The sequence below is a fragment of the Muscardinus avellanarius genome (assembly GCF_963383645.1).
Source record: "Muscardinus avellanarius genome assembly, chromosome: 12".
NCBI lineage: Eukaryota > Metazoa > Chordata > Mammalia > Rodentia > Gliridae > Muscardinus > Muscardinus avellanarius.
In genome coordinates this window covers 17,418,569-17,445,865 of record NC_137798.1, presented here as the reverse complement: position 1 = coordinate 17,445,865, position 27,297 = coordinate 17,418,569, and the positions used below count along the sequence as shown (strand labels likewise).

Sequence of the window (27,297 nt, the reverse complement as noted above, 5' to 3'; positions counted from 1 at the left end):
TTGCCTGCCAAGTTCTCAAGCACCACCAAGGTAAAATTTTTCTTCTTCAATAACTTGTCACAATTGTTTTCAATTTTTCCACATTTCCTTAGAACACCAAGGAGTCAAGCTAAAGGCAGGTGGTTCCAACATCCATACCTGGATGTACAGTATTAGAACTGTTTAACCTGATTTCTCATGCAAATGTTACAATGGGAATTATGCTTTAAACAATACTGTTGGGGGAAAAAAGGGATGGTGGAAGGAGATGATGTGAACTGTTGTTCAAGAGTGGAAACAAACAATGTCCATCAACTAAGGAAGAAATAAATAAAATGTGATATTTGCATTTGATGAAGTATCATTTGGCTATAAAAAGGAATAAAGTACTGATATATTTGACATCAATGAGCCCTAAACACATTTACTAAGTGAAAAAAGCCAGTCATGCCAGGCGTGGTTGCACATACTTGCAATCCCAGTATTTGGGAGGCGGAGACAGGAGGATCGCACAGGTTCAAAGCCAGCCTCGGCTACTTATTGAGGCTCTCAGCAACTTAGTGAGACCCTGTTTCTAAATAAAATATAAAATAGGTCTGGGGGTGTAGCCTGGAGGTAGAAAGCCCCTGCATTCCATCCCCAGTACCACATACACAAAAAAAGCAAATCATAAAAAAAAAAGCCAGTCACAAAACACCACATGTTGTATTATGGTTTTTATATGAAGTATCCAGAACACACAAATCTAGAGACAGAAAGTAGAATAGTGGTTGTCAGGGGCTTGGGAGGTGGGGGATTGGAGTGAATGCTAATCATTATAAGGCTTTTTGCTTGGGCAATAAAAATACCCCAAAACGAATTTGTGGAGATAGTTGTATAATTCTTTGAATATACTAAAACTCTTTAAATTGTACCCTTAAAATAGGTCAACTGCATAGCTCATGAATTATATCTCAATAAAGCTTTAATTTAAAAATAATGTATGGCTGGGTGTGGTGGCGCACGCTTATAATCCTTGCGCTTGGGAGGCGGAGACAGGAGGGTCAGGTAGGTTTGAAGCCAGCCACACTGGCTTAAGAGACCCTGTTTCCAAATAAAAATATAAAAATAGGTCTGGGAGTGTAGCCCAGAGGTAGAAGGGTTTCCAGGAACCCCAGTACCACAAGATAAAAATAAATAAATAAATAAATAAATAAATAAATAAATAAAATAATGTATGGCAGAAAGTACATAGGTTTCTTTGGTTTCCTGATGCATAAATATTTTTCTACTTAGAAAAGAAAGAATTTGAAAGGTTAGCCCTATAAGATAAAATTCTAGCTATGATACCTAGATGGACCTACCTGGATAACTGGAATCATAAATAACAGTCAAGCAGACACATCCCCTCTGTTGCTCTCATACCACCATCACTAAGATCACCTGATAAAGAAGTTGGATTCTCTTTTTTTCTGTAGTACCGGGAACTGAACCCAGGAGCACTGTACTTCAAGTTATAACCTCAGCCCTATTTTATTTTGAGATAGGATCTTGTTAAATGTCTGAGGGCCTAAGTTGCTGAGGCGGGCCTCAAACCGAGAGCCTCTTATCTCAGTCTTTCAGAGTCTGGGATCACAGGCATGTGCCAACATGCCCAGCTAGGTTTGGCAAATACAAAGACTTATTTAGATAAAGGTATTTTTGCTTAAAAAGTTGATATGCAAGACAATATTAAAATCAGATTTTTTTTTTTGGTGATGGTGGTACTGGGGTTCCTGGAAGCCCTTCTACCTCTGGACTACACTCCCAGACCTATTTTTTTTTTTTTTAATATTTTTTGTTTGGAGACACGGTCTCTTAAGCCAGCGCAGATGGCTTCGAACCTGTGCGATCCTCCTATCTCTGCCTCCCAAGCGCAGGGATTACAAGCCTGCGCCACCACGCCCATCCTCAGGTTCTGTTTTAAGCCTTCATTTGTAAGTGTTACAGTTTGGACCAGAAGGTCCCCCTGAAGGCTCATGGGCTAAAGGCAGAAAACTAGTGGGTGGAGCTGTTGGGAGGCTTGGAAGCTTTAGAAGGTGGATCCTGGCTGGAGGGCGCATCTTTGAAGGATCTGAATAGCTTGTTCTGCCATGCCCTCTCCGCCATGTGTGTGGGCCTCACCACAGGCCCAGAAACTATGGGGCCAAATGACCATGGACTGAAACTATGAACTCAAATACCTTTCCTCACTAAAAACTCAAATATATCTTTTCTTAAGTATTTGGTCACAGCCACAGAAAGCTGGCTAATAACTGTCTTATCATCAGAATCTTTTTCAGAAAAATGAGGCAGAGACTTAATGGAATTTGAAAAAGGCAAAATACTATAAAGTAAGAAAAAAGGGAGAAGAGACGAGAAAGCAGCATTCATAAAATCATACTGCAAGTTTTTAATTTTGTAAACTATATTGATGGCCAAAGTCAGAAAAATTACAAACATCACTAAGAAAAGAAATTACTTTTTTAAAAAGTTAAGACTTTTAATACACACTTGGCACTTGTTAAAAATGTAAAGAAAACTGTATTTCAGAATGCTACCATCCTAAAACAATTTCTTAAAAAATTACATCTTTACTGTTATATAAGTTATCAGTCTAATGGAATTTGATCACTGGGTTAAGCTCTAAATAGGGCCAGACTTAATGACAACATATGAAAGCTTAGAGAATTTTCCTTTTATATTCACCAAATAAAAATAATACAATAAAGTCTCCATATAGCTTTGCTAGTAAGTCATATGAGACAAAGATTTATATAAAACTAAACGGCTGCTTTGTAATAAGAAGATGTTATTCCCATAAATCTACAGCATATAAATACATCACAATAAATGATAAAAATAGATTATTGTCTGTTTTGAAAATTCTTAATCCTAGAAGAACAAATGGCTCTTTTATCCCCCAACATTAAAGCTGAAAGATTCTATGTGGACAAAAATCAGAAACCCTCCGCAACAAAAAATTTACTCTGAAGAGACTTTTTACCACTTTACCTCCTTTAATTTCTGATACTGTTTCTAACAGATATAAGATAAAGATTTTATGATGGATAAAATGCCATCTCTAAATGTAACAGTAAAGTAAAATGGCTAAAATTACTAAACCACTAAACTTAAAAAATTAGAATTACTCTGCCCCTGAGCTTCCAAGTTGCAAGAGATAGGAATATGGTAATGTTCAATAATGTCATGAAAGCTTTTCCCTACTCACCTCAGGTGGCCCACAGCCCTGGTTCGCACTAAAGAAAGAAGAATATAATCATTCTGCTGACCTTGAAATCTATCAACAGTTGTCACCTAGAAAGAAAAAATGGGAAAACACAATAAAGACTCTAGTGATCATTAAAATAATGTGCCAGAAACATTTCATCTCTAAATAATCCCCCCAAAGCATGATAATATGCTTGAAACTGCAAGAACAAGTTAATGGATACTATTAAATAAACTGCAGAAACCAAGTTAGGCTAAACTCCCATGTTAACCACACAGCAATTGTCTTGACTTTTGCTAGCAGATAGTTAATTTTGAAATTCTCAGTCTTCCCCCACTAGACTGCCACGCCTTAGGAAAAGAGGGACTATGTGTAGCTTATTATTGGCAGTATTCCAGTTTAATGCTCAGAAATATAATGGTATGTTCATTTATACTTAACATATATTCCTAGTATTTGTCCATAGCATTCTTGAAAAGAAAAAATATAATCACAGTACTTTCTACTTGATTTGAAAATATATCTACAAACAGAGAAGTTCAGAAAGTTTATTCCTTTTTATTGATTAAAAAAAGTATATTTACTCTGTGCAAACTATAATTTATGGCTCCTCTATCTTTAGGAAATGTATAAGATACTTTTAAATAAATTTCAGAGGTATATAGTTTGTACACAATAAAATGTACTCATTTTAAGTGTACAACCTGATTAATTTTGACGATATAGACTCCCAAGTAATTATCACTACAATAAAAATTTCCATCACTGCAGGCCCTGCTGTAGTTAAATCTGCATCCTCCCCGCCCCAAGCAACCACTCATCTACTGCCTGTCACTAGAAATTAATTTTTGCCAGTTCCAGACTACCATCAAAGTAGAATCATAAAGCATGGACTCACTGAGACCGGAGGATCACAGTTCATGGACAGCCTCAGCTACTTAGTGAGGCCCTCTGCAACTCAGTGAGCCCCGGTTTCAAAATAAAGAATAAAAAAATAGGGCAGGGGGTGTAGCTCAGAGGTCGAATGCCCCTGGGTTCCAACCCCAGGCCTGCAAAACAAAACAAAACAAAACAAAACAAAAAATAAAGCATGAACTCAGGTCTGGTTTCTTTCACTCCCTGTGCTTGTGCTCCGTTGTTTTTTGTTTTGTTTTGTTTTGTTTTGTTTTTTGCTGAGTAGTTTTTCTTTTTTTTTTTTTTTTGCTGAGTAATTCATTAATTCAGAAGAATAAATATTCCACAATCCATGTGCATTTAGGATGTTTCTATTCTGGTGGTTATTTATTTTTTTTTGGGGGGGGTGGCACTGGGGTTCCTGGAAGCCCTTCTACCTCCGGGCTACACTCCCAGACCTATTTTGTATTTTTTAATTTGGAAACAGTGTCTCTTAAGCCAGAGAGGCTGGCTCCGAACCAGCGCAATCCTCCTGTCTCCGCCTCCCAAGCGTGCGCCACCACGCCCGGATTCTGGTGCCATTTAGAATAAAACTTCACGGAATGCTCAAGTACACATATTTTTGTAGACATGTTTTCACTGCTGTCTAATAAATACTTGGAATGAAACCGATGGGCTGTGTAGTTAAGTACACACTTAGCTTGGTAAGAAGCTGTCAAGCTGTTTTTCAAAGTTGCTGTACCATTTTATACATTCTTACTAGTAATGTCCAGTTCCTGAGCCACTGCTCCACAGCCTTGTCAACACTTGCAGACTGCCCATCTTTATCATTTTACCCATTCTATTGGGTGTGTAATAGTATACTGTCATGTTTTAATTTACATTTTCTGACAAATAATGATAGTAAAGGATTAATGGCTACTTGTAGGTCTTATTGTATGAAGTGTATATTTAATGTATTTGCCCATTTTGTACGGAGTTGCCTTACTTAAAGACTTTTATAGGGGTATATATATTCTGAATACAAGTCCTCTGTTGTTATGTGTAGATGTTATACCTGAAAATCCTATTGCCATCCTGACCATGTAGAAAGCTTGTCTGTGGGCCAGGCCTACATACTGAAAAATGAAAAAGGTCAGGGAGAAGGATAAAATGAACGAGGGCGTCTCTGACACCATCACTGAGCCACCAGAAACCCACCTTGGAACCACCCCACTGCCACCTTCCTGTTATGAGAGATAACTTGAGGCTTGTCTATTTCTAACTTTCTATGTTTCAAGCTGCTAGTTTCTCCCTCTCACTTTCTATATGCCCTAGGGAACATTTTATGGAGTCATTCCTCTTTGTATTCCTCTTAAATTTGTTCTCATTTCTATGATTTTATTTACTTCCTGTTCATATTTCATCTTTTTCCAAATTCTTTCTCTACTTCGTAGCCTTTCCTTACAAAACTTTTCATCTGTCCCAGGTCAACATGCCTTCCGAGCATGTATCTTGTCTATACTTTTCTCCCATTCCCTCAACACAGGGTCTCACTCTGTTACCCAGGTTGGCCTTGAGGGCTTAGTTTCAAGTGATTCTCCTGCCTCAGCCTCCTGAATAGTTATGATTACAAGGCACACACCACGGCGTTTTTGCAAGCACTAACTGTGATCACCTAAATTCTTTCCTTTTGTTTTCTTGCTGATATTAGTCACCTGAAAATAGGGTCTGTTCCCACTTTCTCCCATTTTTCTACTATTTTTGGATGATTTCCAAATAAAGGTGGAAGAGTTTTTAAATAGTAATGTTCATAACCACAGTTCTAGTTTTATCATTACTAATACTATATATTTTGTTGTTCTCTAATTTATTCAACCTTTTATTAATAAAATAAAGCAACTTTATTTTTATTACTTATCATTTTCCATTACATAAAAAAATAAAAAATGTTCTAAGGTTGGAACACACCACAATTTTCTCTTATCCTCCAAGACAATGCTCACTTCTCCACACACCACAAACACACTGACAATTAGTCCAAATTATACCTTTGTAAAAGAACAAAAAAAGTGCTAACAGTATATAGGTTTTAATAAAAATGTTACCTACCATTTTATCAATTAAATATTACAGAAACATTTCTCATTACTCTCACAAAAATTTTCCATGTGGTAACTGAGACAGAAGTTTACTATAGCAAACCAATAAAACTGAGAGGACTAACACAAAATTATAGTTCCTATTACTTCATTTTTTTTTTTTTTTTTTTTTTTTTTGGTGGTATTGGCGATGGAACCCAAAGGCATTCTACCTTTAAGCTACATCCCCAGCCCTATTTTTTATTTTCTATTTTGAAGAAGGATTTCACTGAGTTGCAAAGGGCCTCACTAAGTAGCTGAGGCTGGCTGCGAACCATGATCCTCCTGTCTCAGCCTCCCTAATGCTGGGATTACAAGTGTGTGCCACCACACCGGCTCTATTACTTCATTATTTGACATATCTTAACAGGAAACAGTAAAGAGACAACATGGAACAGTATAAATAATTCATAATAAATATAAACAACTCCATCTTATGAAAATGGTAACAGAACATGTAACATTCATAAAATTACCTTATTTGGCCTTCCAATCAACGGGTTATTTCCACATCGTCTATTGATGATGTCACGAATAAGATGCTTTTGCCCATTATAAGTTGTTAGAATACTGATTCTGTCTGCAGGGTAACCAAGTAAGCACATGTACATAAAGAGTGCTACGACGTATTCTGCCTCTCCAAGATTCTGTAAAGCAAACATAATGCATGTGTATTTACTTCCTTTGGTTTCAGTTTTATAGAGAAAATGGCTTAATAATATACCATGTTTATTTGGCACATTTCAAGAAAGTGAAAAGTTAAACTGGCAGGTGAACACTTCTGATAAAACCAGGAGATAACCTTGTATTCTAGGTTAATGCTCATACGTTCACTTTTGCAATATATGTGCAATACATTTTTTTATTAGTAATGCTATATTTTTGTTATTTTTAAATTTATTCAACCTTTTGTTAACAAACATGATATAAACTTTGACCTTTGTAATATATGTAAACATGATAAATACTTTGACTTTTGCAATATATGTTCAATACAGTCATACCAAAAGTTGGTGACCTAAAGGTCTAATATTCTTGGGACCACAACAATCACACTGTAGATTAATAAAGTTCTGTACATATGTTTGCCACAACCATAGTAATGAAAAGAAATTTTAACTTAAGGGAACCAAGTAATTTATCCAAGAAGCCAGTACAAAATCCAATCTAATGGCATACATAATTAGCAGTATTGTATTTGACTTTCTAGTTTTGTATGAAGGTTTTCTATCTTCTTCCTGCTTCTTTTGTTTTCTGTGTGATGGTTACTTCCTCTAATAGACCACTTTAGGTGAGAAGGGGGTGTGATCTCAAGGTGGTTTGTCTCCTTTACTATTAAATTACAGGCTCTGTTAAAGATGAGTGGGAAGAAATTTAAAGTGAGGAATCATATGCAAAGCTATTTAGTATAGTTTAGTAGAGACTAAATTCAAAGTGCTATGTGTTAGAACAAAGTAATATGAGAACATAAACACATTATGAAAAAAAACCAAAGAAGATGGATTTCAGGCAAAGGAAATAGGAAAATTACTGGAAGACCTTCAGGAATGTTATACTGGGACTCATGGAAATGACCATAATAAAGTATAGCTGATATTCAGATTTTAGGACTTAGGTGTTTTGGGTAAGATTAATGCAATGAGTTCTCAACAAACGTAACTCTTTATTCATGTGAAAAATGAACATTGTTTCACTTGGTACTCTGGTCAAACAGGAAGCATTAACAATAAAGCAATGTGGGGTGTGTGTGTGGTGTGTGTGTGTGTGTGTGTGTGTGTGTGTGTGTGTGTGTGTGTGTTTGGGGGGCCTCACTAAGTTGTTACTGACTTTGAACCTGTGATACTCCAGTTTCAGCCTCCCAAGTACTTGGATTAATTATATTTTAACAAACATTTTAGAACTTGGGCCAAGTTAGTCAAGGCCCCTTCAAATTAGTGACTTTCACCTATTTATCCAACTCTCCTCTCCAACACTAACTCTTTAAAAGTACCAGAAAAGTGCAGAGTGTTCTTATTTTGGGATAGTGTTTTCAACTCTTCACAAACATATTTAACAGTGGCAATCATCAACTGAAAATATATTTCTTTTTTTTTCCAGGACTGGGGATTGAACCCAGGGTCCTTCTACCTCTGAGCCACATCCCCAGCCCTATTTTATTTTTTTATTTTGAAAAAGGGTCTAAGTTGCGGTAGGCCTCACTAAGTAACTGAGGCTGGCTGCAAACCTGCAATCCTCCCATCTTCTGTAATACCAAGTACTGGTATTACAAACATGCACCAGTTTATATTTATTTCTTGAAGTACTGAAAACTCGTCCACAGTTAAGACTAATGAATGAATAAGATAACCAACAGACTGTTTCAGATCAACACTACAGTATGACACAGGTAATGAACTTGATTAAGAAGGGAAATTCCAAAACAATTATGCAATGAAAACATTAGTAGAATATTGATAGAATCTTTAATCAACTGCAAAGGTGGCAATTAGGAAACAAATACTAATATAAATTAGGTTCCAATGTGTGTGTGTATATACATACTAGGGATTGAACCCAGGGGCATTCTACCTCCAAGCTACACCCCAGCCCTGTTTTATTTTTATTTTGAAACAGGATCTCGCTAGGTTGGTGAGAGTGTAACTACTTGCTGAGGCTGTTCTTGAATCTGTGATCCTCCTATCTCAGCTTCCCAAGTACTGGGATTACAGGAGTGTGCCATCACACCTGCCTCGGTTCCAATATTTTTAAAAGTTATCATTTAGAGGTACCATGTCTACCCAAGCTATAAGTATACAAATAGAGTAATTTGATTCACTGTAACTATTCGAAAGAAAAGTAGGATCTTCATGATACATACAAGATATCTAAGATGAAGAAAAGAAAAATTTTAAATAACCTCAAATCCTATCTCCCAAAGACTGTTATCTTTTGGTGTATATGCCATCAGACCTTTGTATAAGTTGTCTGTATATAAATATAATTTTTGGTACTGAGGACTGAACTCAGGGGCATTCTACCTCTGAGCTATACCCCTAGCCCTATTTTTTATTCTTTATTTTGAAACAGGGTCTCACTGAGTTGCAAACAGCTTCACTAAATCACTGAGGCTGTCCACTAACTGCGATCCTCCTGTCTCAGCCTCCCGAATGCTAGGATTACAAGCGTGCGCCATGGTTGGTCCGAGTGCAATGGTGTTTACAAGCGTGCGCCACCACCCCGACTGTATATTTTTCTATATGTATGTTTTGCTGTTTTAATTGAAAAGTAAAGTGAAGTACTAAAGATAAAGTATGCAGCTTCCATTTTCACCTAATATAGCAAAAACATTTTTCATTTGAATATACAAACTTATAAGGTATTATACTTAGTGGGTACTCAGTATTTCTTTTATATGGAGTCAAAATAAATTTAACCCATTTTGGGAGATACTTAGATTGTTTCTCATTTCCAGTGATGAATATTTTATTATATAAGTCTTTGCAAACTCACCCTATTTGTTTAGGTCAAATTCCTATAAATAAGAATATGGCTTTAATACATATTGTACTTTGCCCACCAAATTTTCCTACTGGAATTGTATTAATATAGAATTTCCCCAAACATACTTCAAACTGAGTATTGTCCGAAGCCCTAAATTGTTAAAAAGACCTTAACCCTAACCTTAACCTTAGCTCTAAACATAATGCCAATCTTACTTTATCCCAAACCTATGCCTCCTCCTAATTCTAACTCTAAACCAAATCCCTAGCAGTACACTGACAAATGCCTTAAACCTAACACAAACCTTAACTGTTACACTAACATTAACCCTAACTGTAAAGCCTAAATATGGAATTAATGATAGCCATAACCTCATTCTAGTCCTATACCTAATTCTAATCCTACCCCTAAACCCTAGCAATATACCCAGCCTAGTCCTAGACCTAATAACCCCACTAGTTAACTAACCTAGACTAACCTTAACCCTAAATTCTAAATCTAGTCATTTGCAATTAAATCAATTATGTTTTGTGAAGTGCATATTTTTATCTTTATTGCAGTTTTCTTCTAGAATATTAATTTTTAAAAAACGGATCAAGATATATACACAAAACCCATTTTTATAAATGTTAAATTCTCCAGTATTTTTCTTTATGAGTTTTTGGCTTGATAATAAGCTTAGGAAGATCTTTCTCGCATTACATACTGATTAGTATTTACTTCTAGTACTTCCTAATCTGTTTTGTTTCTTTTTTTGTGTGCATCTTTTTAAAAATTTAGTGTGTAGCCGGGCGTGGTGGCACACGCTTGTAATCCCCGCGCTTGGGAGGCTGAGACAGGAGGATTGCGCAGGTTCGAAGCCAGCCTCAGCTACTTAGTGAGGCTCTCAGCAACTCAGTGAGAACCTGTTTCCAAATAAAATATAAAAAAGGGCTGGGAGTATAGCCCAGAGGTAGAAGGCCTCTGGGTTCCACCCCCAGTACCACCAAAAAAAAAAATAATAATAATAATAATGTGTATGTGTGTGTTTTACTGGGAATTGAACCCAGTTGTGCTACCTCCAAACTATACCATACCCTAAACATTTTCATATATATATATATATATATATATATATATATATATATATATTTTTTTTTTTTTTTTTTTTTTTTTTAAAAACAGGACCTCAACTAGGTTGCTAAGAGTCTCACTAAGTTGCTGAATCTGGTCTCAAACTTGCAATCTCCCCAGTCTCAGCTTCCCAAGTACTGGGGTTATAGGCATAAACCACCACTCCCAGTTTCTTTTGTGTATCTTTAATCAACCTGAAAATTGATTTTTTTTTTTTTTTGCATTGTATGAAAGGAGAGGCTCTAAACTTTTCTTTTCCCAATGGCTAGCCAAATGATTCAGTATCACTGGAATAGGGGTAGTACTTCAGCCAGGCAAATGCAAAATAAACTTAAAAGCTTCATGTTTGTTCTTACCTGATAAAAATAAGGATTAGGTTCTGATTCTCCCACTCCCTGAAAGTCTTCGACGTTAATGAGCTGGAAGTCATACAGTAAGCCAGCATTTGCTGTGCTAAACTCCGGCAGGAGTTGCACATGGGGTAAGTTTCCCAGATTCTTGTATCTCCAGTTGTAGAGGTTGCACAAGCTTCCCAAAGACAACCCCCCCACACAGCAAGAAAGATTAGCAACATGAAATCCTTTCAAAACACACAATAAGGTTTTAAGGACCCGTGATTCCTTTAGGTTTTCCTGTTAAACATATTTGCTCACCTTTTCAGTAATAATGGGTTTTCAACCATAGCCCCTTTACTTCAAGTAACCAAGGCTCAGAAGACTGAAGACATTACAAAAATGAAAGCACTGCTATGCTCTCTGAGGTGAATGGTATTGTTATGACATAAATTAAAAAACCAAGGAAGACTGTAAATTGAGGAGGCTGGGAGTAACTATGAGATGAGTTGCCACTTTTACTAAACAAGAACTGGTATAATCTCATTTACTTTTGCTTCAGTTTAAAAATCATACACTAAGTGTCATCTGGGGACATGAAAAAAGGGAGTCACTTAAGTTAATCAGTAAACAAGATGAAGGAAATACTTATTTGGTCAACTCACACCTTATGTAGAAGGCAACAAAGGTGCTTTCTGGATTGTAGAAGGCAAGTTCCCAGATAAAAGAGCAAGCTAAAGCCTTATATATACATTAATGGTATTACAAACACTTCCATGGAATTGATGCCCTTACATAGGGATGATTCTTTCCTATCTGCTATGCACCTTGCTCTGGCTCTCCCTTGAGCATCGAGGTCCACAGTAGGAACGCCGACCCGGACAAAGCGAGTAAAAAGAGACTGCTCCATGTTTGAATACTTCTGAAAGGCCATGTTCTTAATGACTGGAGGTAACTGGTGATGGTCACCAATCATGATCCATCGTTTCAGTCGGCTAAATCCATCCTGAGGATTCTAGAAATGAAAAGTAAGAAAATGGCAAAATTCTATAATTAATCTGGTTAGTCTCCAATTTACTGAGCAAGAGACTTATTCTTCAACAAATCACTTCATTAGTTTACAAATTCATAACCTTCACTAGCTTTACACAGAGCAGTCTAGAAAATTATAAATTTTTATAAGGATGCTTTGTGAACCAGGTATGGGTGCAGCTGTTGTTAGCTGATAGTGGGCCAGGGAAGGTAGAAGGCAACACTGAATTACCCTACTTTAACAGGGTAATTGGTCAGCATTAGGCAAACACTGTTATAGAGAGAAAGAGATGTGTAAGAAGAGAAATGGAAAGGAATCAATACCAAGGACCTGTTGTAAGAAGCTGTACCTTCTTAATTTCCTCCACTAGTACTTCACTTTCCTACTTTACATGTTTCCATATTCCTTAAGCCATATCTTGCATTGGATAAAATTAATTTCAAGTTCTAAACAGCTTGGTTTATAAAAACAACTTTGTAACTCAATATATCCATAAATTAGAGCCATCTCAAATGAGGAGTCCACATTTTGTTTTTAATGCTTAAATAGTAAAGAACATTGGATAATAAACATTTTTAAAATATCATCATTCATCTAAAATACTTAGGTATAAAATAAAAAAAAACAATGTATTCAGTGAACATCAGAAACAATTCCAGAAATAACTCTTAACAAAATAAATGAAAAAATAACTCATCTTCCCTAAAAACTGTGTGGCACTGTAATTTTTTAATAAAATTACTGTCTTTTCACAAGTTTGTAGCTATAAAACATGAATATTTAAAATAGGACTCCCAAAGCAATACAAACTACTAAATAACCCATGAATGGATTAAAGGAAGTTTATAAACTTAAAATAGAATGCCAAATAATATAAAGTTAAAAAGAATATAACTGTGACCATTAGCACCCCCAAATTGAACAACTTTTTGGATGTTGTCACCAAAATTCTTAAAACTCTTTGTCTCAGATATTAATTTCTTACCTGTAGAAGAAGAGGTATAAATGTTTCTATCTCCAGAATCTGAGCAGCTTCTTCCATTAAAATGTTGTCATACTGAAAAAGGAAAAGAAAAAAACTAGTAAAAAAAGATAGCTGAAAAGCTGCTGGGCACGGCTGGTGTATGCCAATAATCCCAGGACGGCTGGTGTATGCCAATAATCCCAGGACGTGGGAAGCGGAGACAGGAGGAATACAAATTCTACGAATGACAGCATGTGGTAACTTACTGAGATCCTGTTTCTAAACAGACAATAATACTTGAGAGGCTGAAACAGAAGGATTGCAAGTTCACAGTCAGCCCTCTGCAACATACTGAGACCCTGTTTCAAAATCAAATAATGAATAGGGCTGGGATATAGCTTAGAGGTATACTGTCTCTGGGTTCAATCCCCAGTAGCGCAAAATAAGTAAATAGAAAGAATGAAAATAAAAGGCTGAGGCTACTGGGAAGGAAAGGAGAGGGGAGAAGAGGGGCGAGTGCAAACTTGTGTGCAAGCAAGCTCGCTGAAATGCTAAATACCTACCACTATAACCATTAGCACCTATCAGAAAATCCCAATAATTTCAGATAAAAATAACATACAAATTATTTAAACAGAAAGTTAGTAGTATATTTTATTATGTTTTATTATATTTTATTACATTTTTATTTTATTTTATTATCTACAACTCCAACTAACGTCTCTAATCTTAAGCATGCCCCCCACATATACTCTACATTGAGATCTTTATATATATTTCTTGTTTTGCAGAATCAACCTGGCTCTTTAAATTTTCTATCTGGATTTCTGGCTTAGTTTTTAATTAAACACGTATTTAGTTATTTAAATATGCCAGAATTCTGGATACAAAAATCAACTGCCTTTCTATATACCAATCATGAACCCTCTGATAAATCCAGAAAACAATTCCACTTACAATAACCTAAGAGGGAAGAAAAAAAACAGTAACAACCACTTAAAAATAAATCTAACCAAGGAGGTAAAAGACCTCTGGAATGAAAATTATAGAACCCTACAGAAAGAAATTGAAGAAGGCTTAGAAGATAGAAAGACTTTCCATGTTCTTGAATAGGCAAAATAAATATTGTCAAAATGGCCATTCTACCAGAAGCAAGCTACAGATTCAATGCAATTCCTACCAAAATACAAATTTTACTCTTCACAGAGATAGAAAAAAATGATGCTAAAATTCATATGAAATAAAAGATGCAGAATAGTCGAAGCAATCCTGAGCAGTAAGAACTGTGCTGGAGACATCACAATAGCAGATTTCAAATTATATTACAGAGCTATAGTAACAAAAATCAGCATGGTACTGACATGAAAACAGATTGAGCAAGGGAAGAGAGGACAAGATGCAGAGGCAAATCCTCACATTTACAACCAGCTGATATTTGATAAAGGAGCCAGAAACAAACAATGAAGAAAATTCAGTCCTTTTTCCAACAGATGGTGTTGAAGAAACTGAATATTCACATCAAGAAAAATAAAATTAGACCTCTATCACTCATCTTGTGTAAAAGTCAACTCTAGATGGATCTATGACCTAGAATTGACAAGAAATCTTGCAATTAACTAGAAGAAAACCAACTTGCCAAAATATTGGCACTGGAGACGTCTTCAATAAGACCCTTAAAGCTAAGGAAATAAAATTTAAAAATCAATGGAATGGCTTCAAATTATAAAGTTTCTGCAGAGTAAAGGAAACAGTCAAGAGTCTGAAGAGAGATCTTACAGAATGAGAAAAAATCTTTGCCAGCTACTCCTCTGATAAGGACTAATATTTGGAATATATAAAAAAACAAAACACCAAGAATTTTAACACCAATTAAGAATAACCCAATTAACAAACGGGCAATTGAACTAAACAGATACATCTCAAAAGGAGAAATACAAATAGCCAACAAACAGAAAAAAAATGTTCACTCATTAGCAATCAGGGAAACGCAAACCAAAGTACACTGAGATCCCATCTCACTCCAGTTAGAATGACAATCATCAATACTATAAACAATAATTAATGCTGGAAAAGATGTAAAAGATGGATCTCCGAGGTACAGCTACAGCCCTACATATTTTTTTTTATTCTTTGAAACAGGGTCTCACTGAGTTGCAAAGGGCCTCACTAAGCAATCCTCCTGTCTCAGCCTCCCAAATCCTGGGATTACAAGCATGCACCACCATGCCCGGCAGGAACTCTTATATACTATTGGTAGGACTGAAAATTAGTCTAACCACTACATTGGTCAGTATGGAAGTTCCTCAAAAGACTAAAAATGGAACCACATATGACCTGGCTATACAATTCCTCAGTATCTTTCCAAAAGAAATAAAGTTAGAATATTACAGTGGTACATGCATATTAATGTTTACAGCAGCAGAATTCACAACAGCCAAACTATAGAACCAATCTAGGTGTCCATCAACAGATGAATGGATTAAAAATGTGGTAAAATACACAACGAAATTCTAGTCAGCCATATAAAAGTACAATATTGGATCATCTGCAGGAAATGAGTGGGACCAGAGAATACTATGCTAAGCTAGATTGGGCAGTCTCAGAAAGGGAAGCGTTTTACATTTTCTCTCTTATGTAGAGGCTAAAGAGAAACTGGGGAAAAAGTCATTTTAATGTCTCATTTTACAGTCTAAATAAGAATATTCAGGCCAGGCCCTGACAGGGAGAGGCCTTGGTGCCCATCCATGCTCTGTGCAGTATTTAATGCTAAATTATTGCCCAGGAGGGGCAGCACTAGGCCTGGCTCCCAGGGTATTTATTGCTGTACATAGTATATGTTTGTGATATATAAAGTTTTCTTTATTTTGTATGTGATCAATAAATGGCTTTTAAAGAGAATAAATAAATAAGAGTATTCCATATCCTTACATAGAAGGCTATTTATTTATGGAAGAAAACAACAATAGGATTGGAATTATGCTTTACATGTTTACAAGTAAGCAATGAAGACATATAGATATTTCTCAGGTGAAAACCACTGTGAAATCTTATCTATAGCTTTTTAGTTTTGTTTGGAGATTTTTAAACAAATGGTACTTAAGTAAAACTAAAATCTTTACAAGAATCTGGTAGACAACCACATGATTGTGTTAATTAGTAGACAAATTACTGATAATATGACTTAGAAAAATTAGATATAAGTTCACTAATAATATAAATGTAATATTATCATCTACTTTAAAAAAACATTTTAAGGTAATTAAACTTTCATAAGAAGTGAGCCAATATTCAGAGGAAAAGGTATAGGTAATTAAAAAAGAAAAAAAAGTACAGAAAAAAACCCAAAAATGAATAGTTGACCAGATGATGAATTAAGAAACTAAAATGGAAGACTTTACCTTGAAACCTAACTTGACCAAGTCATGCCGTTTTAAGGCAGCATGAGTACAGGTCATAGCAATGATTTTGGCTTCTTTCACCAAAAGGTATTTAGATCTGTCCAGTCCACTGCGAAGCAGTTCAGAGGCTCTGAATTCCTATGGGCAAGAGGATCAGTGAAAGACTTTAGAACAGCAAACACAATTTACGTAACCATACAACTCAATCAGACTTAATTTCTAAGACATTAATATAAATTTTTATAAACAAAGACCAGTGAATCATAATTCTGTTTATTATTCTTTAGGTATGATTAAACTCAATAGCCAATAATCAAGCTACAATTTGGACTTTTTTTGTTTGTGTGTTTGTATATAAGGTAAAATATTTATAATATAAAAAAGAATACTGAATAAAATACCAATTACCACTGTGCCAGCATTATTCAAGTTCCCTCTAGAAAAACAAACAATTTCAAGTATTTATATGAAAGGGAATTGAAGCAAGGACTTGGTTACAGGGGTGACAAATGAACTGAAAAAACAATGAGGGAATGAAGTAACCCAAAGACTGGGAACAGCAGAAAGTCACTGCTGCTCCGGGACTGAAAGGATAAAGGGTAAAGTCAGGTATTCAGAGCCCAGGGTCTAGTTACAAAACAAGTGGGAACCATAGTGGACCATTCCATAAAAACTGGAATCATGGAGATGAAACTCAGCGATGGAAGCTGAAGGAGAAATACCCTGGCTTCTCTTTTCTCAACTGCTACATCTCTCAGGATATGGCTAAACCCAGTCAGAAGCCAGCAGACAAAGAGCTGGGACTTTAAACCTATGAAGTTTGGTCTGAACTTCAACCAAGGCAGAAGATCACCAGAGATTAGAATAGAGGATGGAAAATACATGGGTGTGAGAGGCAAACAAGCTCAAACAAAAAAGCATTTGAATATCCCACATTTACTTCATTTTTAAAAACCCTAAACAAATCTTTAAAGAAAAATTAAAAGAACTTGAGAACCCTTACCTCAAGCTGAGTAAAGATTTTCTTAATATGCCTAAAACATCCTTCAGCAATCTCCATGTCTTCTTCATAAGATCTGCCTTTAAAAATGGGTTGAGGAGCATTTGCGAAATACTCATGGAAAGGGAAGAAAGTGGAGACTTCTGTAACATCTGGCAATGTACTGCCTTTATTTTTCACTTTGCTGATGTACTCTTCCCAACGAGACATTACCTGTAGGAAAAATAACTTGAAGTTTACTGTGCCAGCTAATTATGTCTTAAAGACAAAAATAACCTAGGAAACTTATGATCTGCTAGGAAAAGGAAAAGAAAAATATATGCAATCATTGATTGAATTTAAGTATTTTTTTATTCAAGCCATTGATAGATGTTTTCTTTTTAATAGGTAACTTGAACTTGAAGATAAAAAAGCCTTTAAATAAAAAATATAGAAAGTAGAAAGGACTTCAAGGCTACCTTATGGAATTCTATCAGACATTTCATATTCTTTTATGTATACTCAAGGCAGTTCATTTCCAGAGATGAGATGAGATGGATGGGATGGGATGGGATGGGATGGGATGGGATGGGATGGAAGAGATGGATGGGATAGAAGAGATGGATGGGATGGAATAAGATGGAATGAGATGAGAGGGATGTGATGAGATGAGATAAGATGGATGGGGTGGAATGGGATGAGATGGGATGAGATAAGATGAGATGAATGGGATGGGATAGATGGGATGAGATGGATGGGATGAGGTAAGATGAGATAGATGGGATGGGATGAGATGGATGGGATGGGATGGGATCAGATAGATGGGATGAAAAAAAATGGATGGGATGAGATGGGCAGGATGGGATGGGTTGAGATGAGATGGATTAGATGAAATGGGATGAGATGGGATGGATGGGATGAGAACTTTCTGGACAAAGAAATTTATTTCACTTCTCCTATTTTTCATTATCTCAGTTTCTCTCCATACATGGTAAATCTCCACAGATCTTTAATCGATTTGGCATTTATACAATCTTTTCCTAAAATCTTTATAAAACACACATTAAAAAAATGCTGGTTGAGTACCTATTCGAAAGCTTACCATGTGACTTTTGCAATATAGCTCAGTGCCATTCTGAGCTACACCCTCAGCCCTTTTTATTTTGAAGTAGGGTCTTGCAAAACTGCTGCAGCTGCCCTTGAACCTGTGATTCTCCTGACTCAGTGTCCAAAGTAAATTTCAGTGTTTTTCAAAGTGTAATTTAATGCAGAATATCTGAGGAACTAATAAAAATGTAAATTCTTAGATCCCACCCTCACTGAGAAATTCTTAGGAAAGGATTTGGGAATTTACCATGTGAAAGGCTTTCCCTTGTGATTCTCATATGTGGAAAATGGTTGACCTACATTATGAAGTTTCAAGTTCACTTTTCCCAAGTCTATCTTGTAAGCCTCTACAATTTTTTTTTTTTTTTGGGATCTGGAACCCAGAGGCATTTGACCTCCAAGCTACACCCCCTGCCCAATTTTTTATTCTTTATTTTTGAAACAGGGTCTCATTGAGTTGCAGAGGGCCAGAGTAAGTAGCTGAGGCTGTCCGTGAACCGCGATCCTTGGGTCTCAGCCTCCTGAATGCTGGGATTACAAGCGTGCGCCACCACGCCTGGTTCTGCTCATTTTGAATGCATTTAACTTCTTTGTATATCTGTTTATAATGAGCATTAAGCCCATTCTGTCATTTACATTTAAAAATTTCAATGTTATGATTTATATCTGAAGTATATAGCATTAGTAGAAAGAATAAGTGAATCTTATATAAAATCTTCATTATTTGATGATCTATTAATCTATTTAAACTTATTAGTAATTCAACTGACCATTAACTTTATTTTTATTCACTTTATTTGGGTTTCTATTTCTCCTTGTTTTTATACTAAAAACAGTAAACATAATCCTAACAAGATAACAGTACACCTTTAAACTGAAGTCAGTAGAAATTTTAAAGTTCCAATGTATAATTAGTTCTAAGACATTATAATCTAGGAAGATTTGAAAGAAGATATGTTTTCTCTCAGTTGATTAATGAAATAACAGAGTTGGACTTTGTTACCACTGGGTAGCTAGAAATTTTAGTTATTTTCCTACACAGTGGGGGGAGCTGAAAACTTTGTAATAGCAAGCAAGAAAAAAAAATTTAAAAAGCGGCAACATTGGCCTTTCACTGAGTCATCAACCAAAAGTTATTTAGCAAAGAAAACTAAAGATAATAAAAAATTCAAACATGACTTATAAATATAGCTTTGGCAATACCATATTTTTAATCTATTTGAAAAAAGTAGGTTTTCAAAAAGAATATTAAGAATCTACTTCAAGCCAGGCGTGGTGGCGCACGCTTGTAATCCCAGCATTGGGGAGGCTGAGACCAGAGGATTGCGGTTTGCAGACAGCCTCAGCTACTTAGTGAGGCCCTCTGCAACTCAGTGAGACCCTGTTTCAAAATAAAGAATAAAAAATTGGGCTCGGGTATAGCTCGGAGGTCAAATGCCTCTGGGTTCCATCCCCAGACCTGCAAAAAAAAAAAAAAAAAAGAATCTACTTCAATTTTCAAGTAAGGACCACATCATAATGAAATAGGACTTTAAAACCCTTAACACGTTACCTGATATAAAAAGAAATAGCCTGCAGTTTCACAGGTATATGAGGCATCTCCTGGAACCCCTAGACTCTTTTGCAGTCGTTTGACTTCTTCTAAAAGTTCTATTCTTCGAGCCAGGACATAATTAACTCTTCCATACCTAAAATTTTTAATTAGGTAAAAAGGAAAAACTGTGTAATCAAGAGACTTTGAAGAAACTCTCAGGAAATTAAAGAAACCCCTATTAAAAGTATAATCAAAGAAAAAAAAGAAATAGTAGAAAAACATAACTTATTTTCTTTCTTTACTTCTTTATTTATTGGTACTAGGGACTGAACCAGGGGCATTCTACCTTTGAGCTACACCCCCAGAATTTTTTTTTTTCCTGAATCAAGATCTCAATAAGTTGCTGAGGCTTGCCTGGAACCTGTGATCCTCCTGCCTCAGGCTCCAAAGTTCTGAAATTATAGGCAGGTACCTGCACCACTAAAGAATATAATTTATATTTAACATAGGTGGTTATCCTTGTACCACGTTACACCAAAGCTACTTGGTGTATGCCCTAAGGTCCCGGGTGATACTGGTTTGTGTATATGGTAAATCAATTAGTTCACCTATATTTTTTTTCCTTATAACAAATTTCCAAAATGAATAAAGCACTATAGTGCATTTGGGTACAAGACCAAGAATAGAATAAAACTTAAAATACATATATTAAACATAAAGCACAACTAAAATGGCAATAAGCTGCACAACTTATACTATCATTAAATCACTAATTTTTATTTCACTAAATAAATCAACCTCTTAAATGGTACCTAAAACATGTAAATTAAATGTCTAGATGAAATATAAAAAAGAATCAACTAAAGCTGAACAGTTTTAAACTGGAAACATTAAAAAATTACCTCAATAAACAAAAAACAAATGGCAACCTACAACTTTAAAATAAGGAATGAGATAATTCTCTTCACAGAAATAACTGTATAACTTGAGGAAAAATGGTGCAAACAACATATAATCTAAGTAGGTTATACTACAACCTTTTAGAATTAGATTTGATTACTCATAGCTTTCTTTCCTTGGTGTATCTTTAATAAAAGAAGAGAAAATTAAAATTCTTTTGTACATTGCTTCATAATCCATTTCCAGCTGAAATCGTACCTGCTGAAATCTTTCTCGGTCTCCAGCTCTTCCTCTCCATGACCAAGACGCAGTAGGTGGCGTTCGTCAATATCTAAAGCCATGATTTTCTCAAACAACTGGTTAAGGGCCTACAGAATAAAGCAAAAGGATGATAGTGAGTTTCAAAGCCTTTAACAATAACAAAAACTAGTATTTACAAGAACAGAATATTACCCAATTAGATAAGAATCAAAATTGAAACAGAAGGAAATAGATTTTTTTCCCCTTTTGGTTCTGGGGATTGAACCCATGGGTGTTCCACCTCTGAGCTATACCCCAGCTCTATTTTATTTTTTATTTTGAAATAAGGTCATACTAAGTTGCAGAGGGCCTCAATAAATTGCCGAGGCTGGCCACGAACCTGTCATCCTCCTGTCTTGGCTTCCCAAGTACTGGGATTATAGGCATGTGCCACCACATCCGGCAGGAAACAGTTCTTACATTAGACCATTTTAAATTTAGACACAGTAATATTTTTATTGATTTCTGATATTGGTATTCATGCACAGCTGCTAAATGAATAACTGGAAACTTTATAAAAAGCACCTACCCATTACACCTCTGCTTCTAATTTAGGGAAGAGAAAGGCCATTTCAGGTGCCATTTCCTCCAAGTTGTAATAACTCCTAAAATAGCCACACTAAGTTTCATTTTACTCAACAGCACTTCCAAAGGTTTGTGCAGCTGCAAAAGGACAGTGAGAAGCGTGTGGAGGCAGAATACATTAGGAACACCACAGAAAGGGAAAGTGCACCAATCAAATCTTAGACAGAGAGTCTAATTTCTCTATACAATAAACAGAACACTCAGTATGTCTCTATCACAAACTGTTCTGATGAAAGCCACTGAGAAGTCATTTCTTTCTATCTATGAAATATTCATATTTCGGGCTCCTTCAAATCCTAAAGTTCATTATATGAAACCCTGTAGTTACAAAGTCTTGCAGGAAGATAAAAGTTTAACAATATGGGAAGATATGCTGATAAAGATGTCATTTAAACATTAGCCCCATATAAACTGAAGGGGATTGAGTATTAATTGCTAATGGCTATACTTAAGCAAACAATAAAATCCTTTCTTTTTTAGCTGTCACTGGCAGTTAGCCAAAGCTATAGCCAAACCTTGCCTCCTAAAAGTTGCATGTTAAAAGGCTAGCTGTTGTATGTTAAAAGACCATCAACTAAGGTAAGATGCAGAACACTGAATGCTAAAACTCCTAAACTTGTAAGAAAAGAATCACCCTCACAAAAGTTTAGACGCAGTTAAAAGATAAAAAAGCAGGCCACACTGACCCAATATTGATAACTAAAAACACAAATATTTAAAGCCTTAAAGCCTTTATACTATGTGTGTGTGTGTGGTACTATTGGGGATTGAACCTAGAGGCATTCTACCTTAGAGCTACATCACCAGCCCTATTTTTTACTCTTTATTTTGAAACAGTGTCTCACACTAAGTTGGAGGGAGACCTATGCTTAACACTAGATCCAACTACTAGGATCTCTAAGATCAACACAGACTACCCAATTATGGTGAATAGAGAAAAGTCAGACCAATACAGCCGTAACTGTGGAGCACAGAGACTCTCACATATACATTGGGTTTCATCCCAGAGGCAGGAAGGGAGACTCAGGCTCCACATCTGTGGAAAGCATGCAGGGACCCTACCCTTAACACTAGATCCAGCCCCATTGAAACCAGCCATCTGCATAGACCATAGAACCAGGCTTGTAGCAGAAAAGATGCCAGTGGCACTCAGCTTCTGCACAGAGAGAGATCGCAGAGGCCAAGTCTGCTGAACTTGAAGGGTTGCATATTTTTGTTACTGTTTTGTTTTACTTTTTGGGTTTTGTGTGTATGCTTGCATGTTTGTTCTCTTCTCCACCCCTATCCCAATCTATTCCATTATACATACCTACTCTCTTCTCTACATCCCTTTTTCTCTCCTCTAAGTCTTCTATTAAATCTACTTCATATCACTATGCTATATACTCTACAGTGGTTACTCGAATATTACTACACATTCTCTCTCTCTAATCTCTACTATATACTACCATACCAAACTCATACTCTTACTCTATTTGATCCTATTTATAGCTTTACCCTATTCTTGTATTTACAACTTCACTTCCCTCGTCACTCAACCTTCTATGTTGAATACAACACAACTTGCTCTTGGATATACCAGCGGACACCTAGAGAATGAGAGAAATCAAAAGCAACAGAAACAACTTCTGAAATCATGAGAAGGAGTAATAACAGTGAAGCAATGAACTCCCACAACACCACAATAATAGAACCTGACAACACAAAATTGCAGAGATCACCAGAAGAATCAGAAATTCAACAGTAGAAATTATACAGAATTTCTGAAAAGAATGAGAGAAATACAGGATACAATCATCAAAGCGAAGGCTATAGACAAACTATAGACAATAGATTAGACCACATGGAGAATAAAATCTCACTTAGAAGCCAATCACTCCAAAACTGAATGCATAGTATATAATTTAGAAAAAACAATTCGACAGCATGAATTGGACAATGGAGAGATATGAGCCCATCTTATAAGAGCTAACCAAAAAATAACAGGCAAAGAAGAGGAAATGAAACGTGAAACCAAAGGGAACAACAATCTTTTCAAAGAGGTAATACCATAAAATTATCCAAACATAGTAAAAGATGCTGATACACAGGTACAGAAAATTTATAGAATCCCCTTTAGACAAGATCAAAGGTTCACCATGCCACATAACCAGACATAATGACCAACATAAAAGCCAAACAGAAGCCGGGCGTGGTGGTTCACACTTGTAATGCCCGCACTTGGAAGGTTGAGCCAGGAGGATCACACAGGTTCAAAGCCAGACTCAGCTGGCTTAAGAGACCCTGTTTGCAAATAAAATATAAAAAATAGGTCTGGGAGTGTAGCCCAAAGGTAGAAGGCCCCTGGGTTCCATCCCAGTACCACCACCAAAAAAAAAAAAAAAAAAAAAAGCCAAGCAGAGAATCTTAAAGGTAACAAAAACAAAAGACCAAGTGAAATTCAGTGGCAAGCCAATTAGAATCATTCCAGGCTTCCCAAACCAAGTCATGAAAGCCTGGACGGCCTGAGTAACACATTCCAAACTCTGAAAGAAAAGAACTTGCAGCCCAATATTTCCTACCTAGCAAAACTATGTCTCGAATTAGAGAGAAAATAAAAATCTTCCACAACAAACAGAAACTGAATTTGTCCTCCAAACCAGCACTAGGGAAAACATTCAAAGAGATTAACTGCAAAGATGAAATAAGCAATACATGCCAGAAGCAGAGAAATAATTTCCATCAAGCAAATAACTAAGCAAAGAAAAACACTACCTCAAACAGAAGTTAAAGCTCAAACTGTTAGGAATTAAAAATCATCTCTCAATAATCACACGGAATATAAATGGCCTCAACTCCCCAGTAAAAAGACATAAAGTGACAAAATGGATTAAGTACGAGAATCCATCTATCTGCTGCCTGCAAGACACACACCTTACAAGTAAAGATAGTAACATACTAAAGGTGAAAGAATGGAGCAAGATAATCCAGGCCATAGGAACTCGAAGACAAGCAGGAGTAGCAACTATGATATCAGAAAAGTTATGCCTTAAGCCCAAGCTTATTAGAAGAAAAAAAGCAGGTTATTTTTTACTGGTAAAAGAAAAAAATCCAGCAAGAGGATATAACTATAGTCAACATTTATGCCTCAAAGATAGGTGCAGCTACATTCATAAAACAAACTCTCTGTGACATTAAGCTGCACATAAGTTGCACATAAGTCCCAATACTATAATACTGGGAGACTCCAACAACCCTAACACACTGCTACACCAATGTTCTAGACAAAAGGTCAGTAAAGATGCCTCAAACCATGAACACTTTAAACCAAATGAACCTATTTAACACATATAGAATATTCCACTTAACTACAGCAGAGTTCACATTTTTCTTAGCAGCTCACGAAACCTTCTCCAAAATAGATCACATCCTGGGCCACAAAGTGAACACTAGCAAATTAAAACAATGTGACATACCTCCCTGTGTCTTTTCAGACCATAATGGAATGAAGCTCAATATCAACTATAGGAAGACCCAGAGAAACCACATAAACATGTGGAGATTGAGCACCACAGTGCTGAACAAAGAATGAGTCATAAAAGAAGGGGTGAAATCAAGAAATTCCTAGAAACAAACGAAAATAGAAATACAACATATCAAAACTTCTGGGACACCTTAAAGGCAGTATTAAGAGGAAAATTCATAGCATAACCAAAAAAGAGAGAAAATAAATCCAAATTACAAAGATAATAGATGAAAAAGGAGATATTACCACCGGGAGTGAAGAAATCCAAAGAATTATCAAAAACTACTTTGAAAAACTATATTCCAAAAAAAAAAAAAAAAGGAAAATCTGGAAGAAACTGAGAGCTTTCTAGATAAATATAATCTTTCTACACTGAGTCAAGAAGATATAGAAAATTTAAACCAATCAATAGCAATCAAAGAGATTGAAGCAGCAATAAACAGCCTACCATCAAACAAAAGCCCAGGACCAGATGGTTTCCCAAGTGAATTTTATAAAACCTTTATAGAAGAGTTAATCCCAATACCCCTCAATCTATTTCATGAATTAGAAAACAACGGGACTCTCCCATATACATTTTATGAAGTCAACATCACAATATCAAAACCAAATAAAGACAGTTCATGGAAAGAAAACTACAGACCTGGAACACTGATGAACTTAGATGCAAAACTGCTAAACAAAATAATAGCAACATACATTCAAAACCACACCAAGAAAATTATGCACCATGACCAAGTAGGGTTCATCTCAGGGATGCAAGGCTGGTTCAACATATGAAAATCAACCCATGGAATTCATGACAGAAACAGAACTAAAGACAAAAATCACATGATCATTTCAATAGATGCTGAAAAAGCATTTGACAAAACCCAACATCCATTCATGGTAAAAGCACTGCAGAGAATAGGAACAGAAGAAACATACCTCAACATCATAAAGGCAATCTACAAGAAGCCCACAGCCAACATCATATTAAATGGGGAAAACCTCTAAGATTTCTCCCTAAAAACAGGAACAGGACAAGGATGTCCATTATCACCACTTCTTTTCAATATAGTACTTGAGACTCTAGCCAGAGCAATAAGGCAAGAAAAGGAGTACAAATAGGAAAAGAGAAATAAAACTTTCACTATTTGCAGATTATATGATATTATACTTAGAAGACCCAACAAACTCAAACAAAATTGATCAACAAATTCAGCGAAGTATCTGAATACAAAATTAATCTTAAAAATCAGAAGCTTTTCTATATACCAACCATAAATCCATTGAAAAAGAAATCCAGAAAACACTTCCACTCAGGATATACTCCCTTAAAAAATAAAATTCTTAGGAATAAACTTAATCAAGGAAGTCAAAAGACCTCTACAAAGAAAATTACAAAACACTGAAAAAAGACATTAAAGAAGACCTTAGAAGATGGAAAGATCTTCCATGTTCTTGGAAAGGCAGAATAAATACCAGCAGAATGGCCATTCTTCCAAAAGTGATTTACAGATTCAATGCAATACCTATTAAATTACTAAGGTCATATCTCACAGACATAGGAAAAACTAGTCCTTAAATTCATATGGAACAACAAAAAACCAGAATACCCAAAGCAGTTCTCAGCAACAATAATTATGCAGGAGGAATCTCAATATCTGACTTTAATCTACACTACAAAGCTATAGTCATAATAAAAACAGAATGGTACTGGCACAAAAACAGATACATAGTTTAATGGAGCAGAACAGAAGACTTGGAAACAAATCTGCACACTTAACCACAAATTGATTTTTGACAGAGGCCAAAAACATACACTGGAAAAAAGCCTCTACAACAAATGGTGTTGCCAAAATT

The 27,297-nt window shown here is 35.8% G+C and overlaps 1 protein-coding gene across 1 annotated transcript in view; it reads right to left on the bottom strand.

Annotated features, from left to right (window-relative positions):
* Positions 1 to 27,297, bottom strand: part of AQR (aquarius intron-binding spliceosomal factor) — a gene marked incomplete at both ends in the record, with an annotated part of 102,278 nt that overhangs the window by 8,482 nt on the left and 66,499 nt on the right. The window contains 9 exons of the mRNA XM_080707045.1: positions 3,209 to 3,294; positions 6,699 to 6,869; positions 11,172 to 11,343; positions 11,975 to 12,162; positions 13,166 to 13,237; positions 16,543 to 16,680; positions 17,546 to 17,755; positions 20,181 to 20,316; positions 21,321 to 21,430. Coding sequence (XP_080563171.1) covers positions 3,209 to 3,294; positions 6,699 to 6,869; positions 11,172 to 11,343; positions 11,975 to 12,162; positions 13,166 to 13,237; positions 16,543 to 16,680; positions 17,546 to 17,755; positions 20,181 to 20,316; positions 21,321 to 21,430 — 1,283 coding nt within the window. The remainder of the gene's footprint in view (positions 1 to 3,208; positions 3,295 to 6,698; positions 6,870 to 11,171; positions 11,344 to 11,974; positions 12,163 to 13,165; positions 13,238 to 16,542; positions 16,681 to 17,545; positions 17,756 to 20,180; positions 20,317 to 21,320; positions 21,431 to 27,297) is intronic.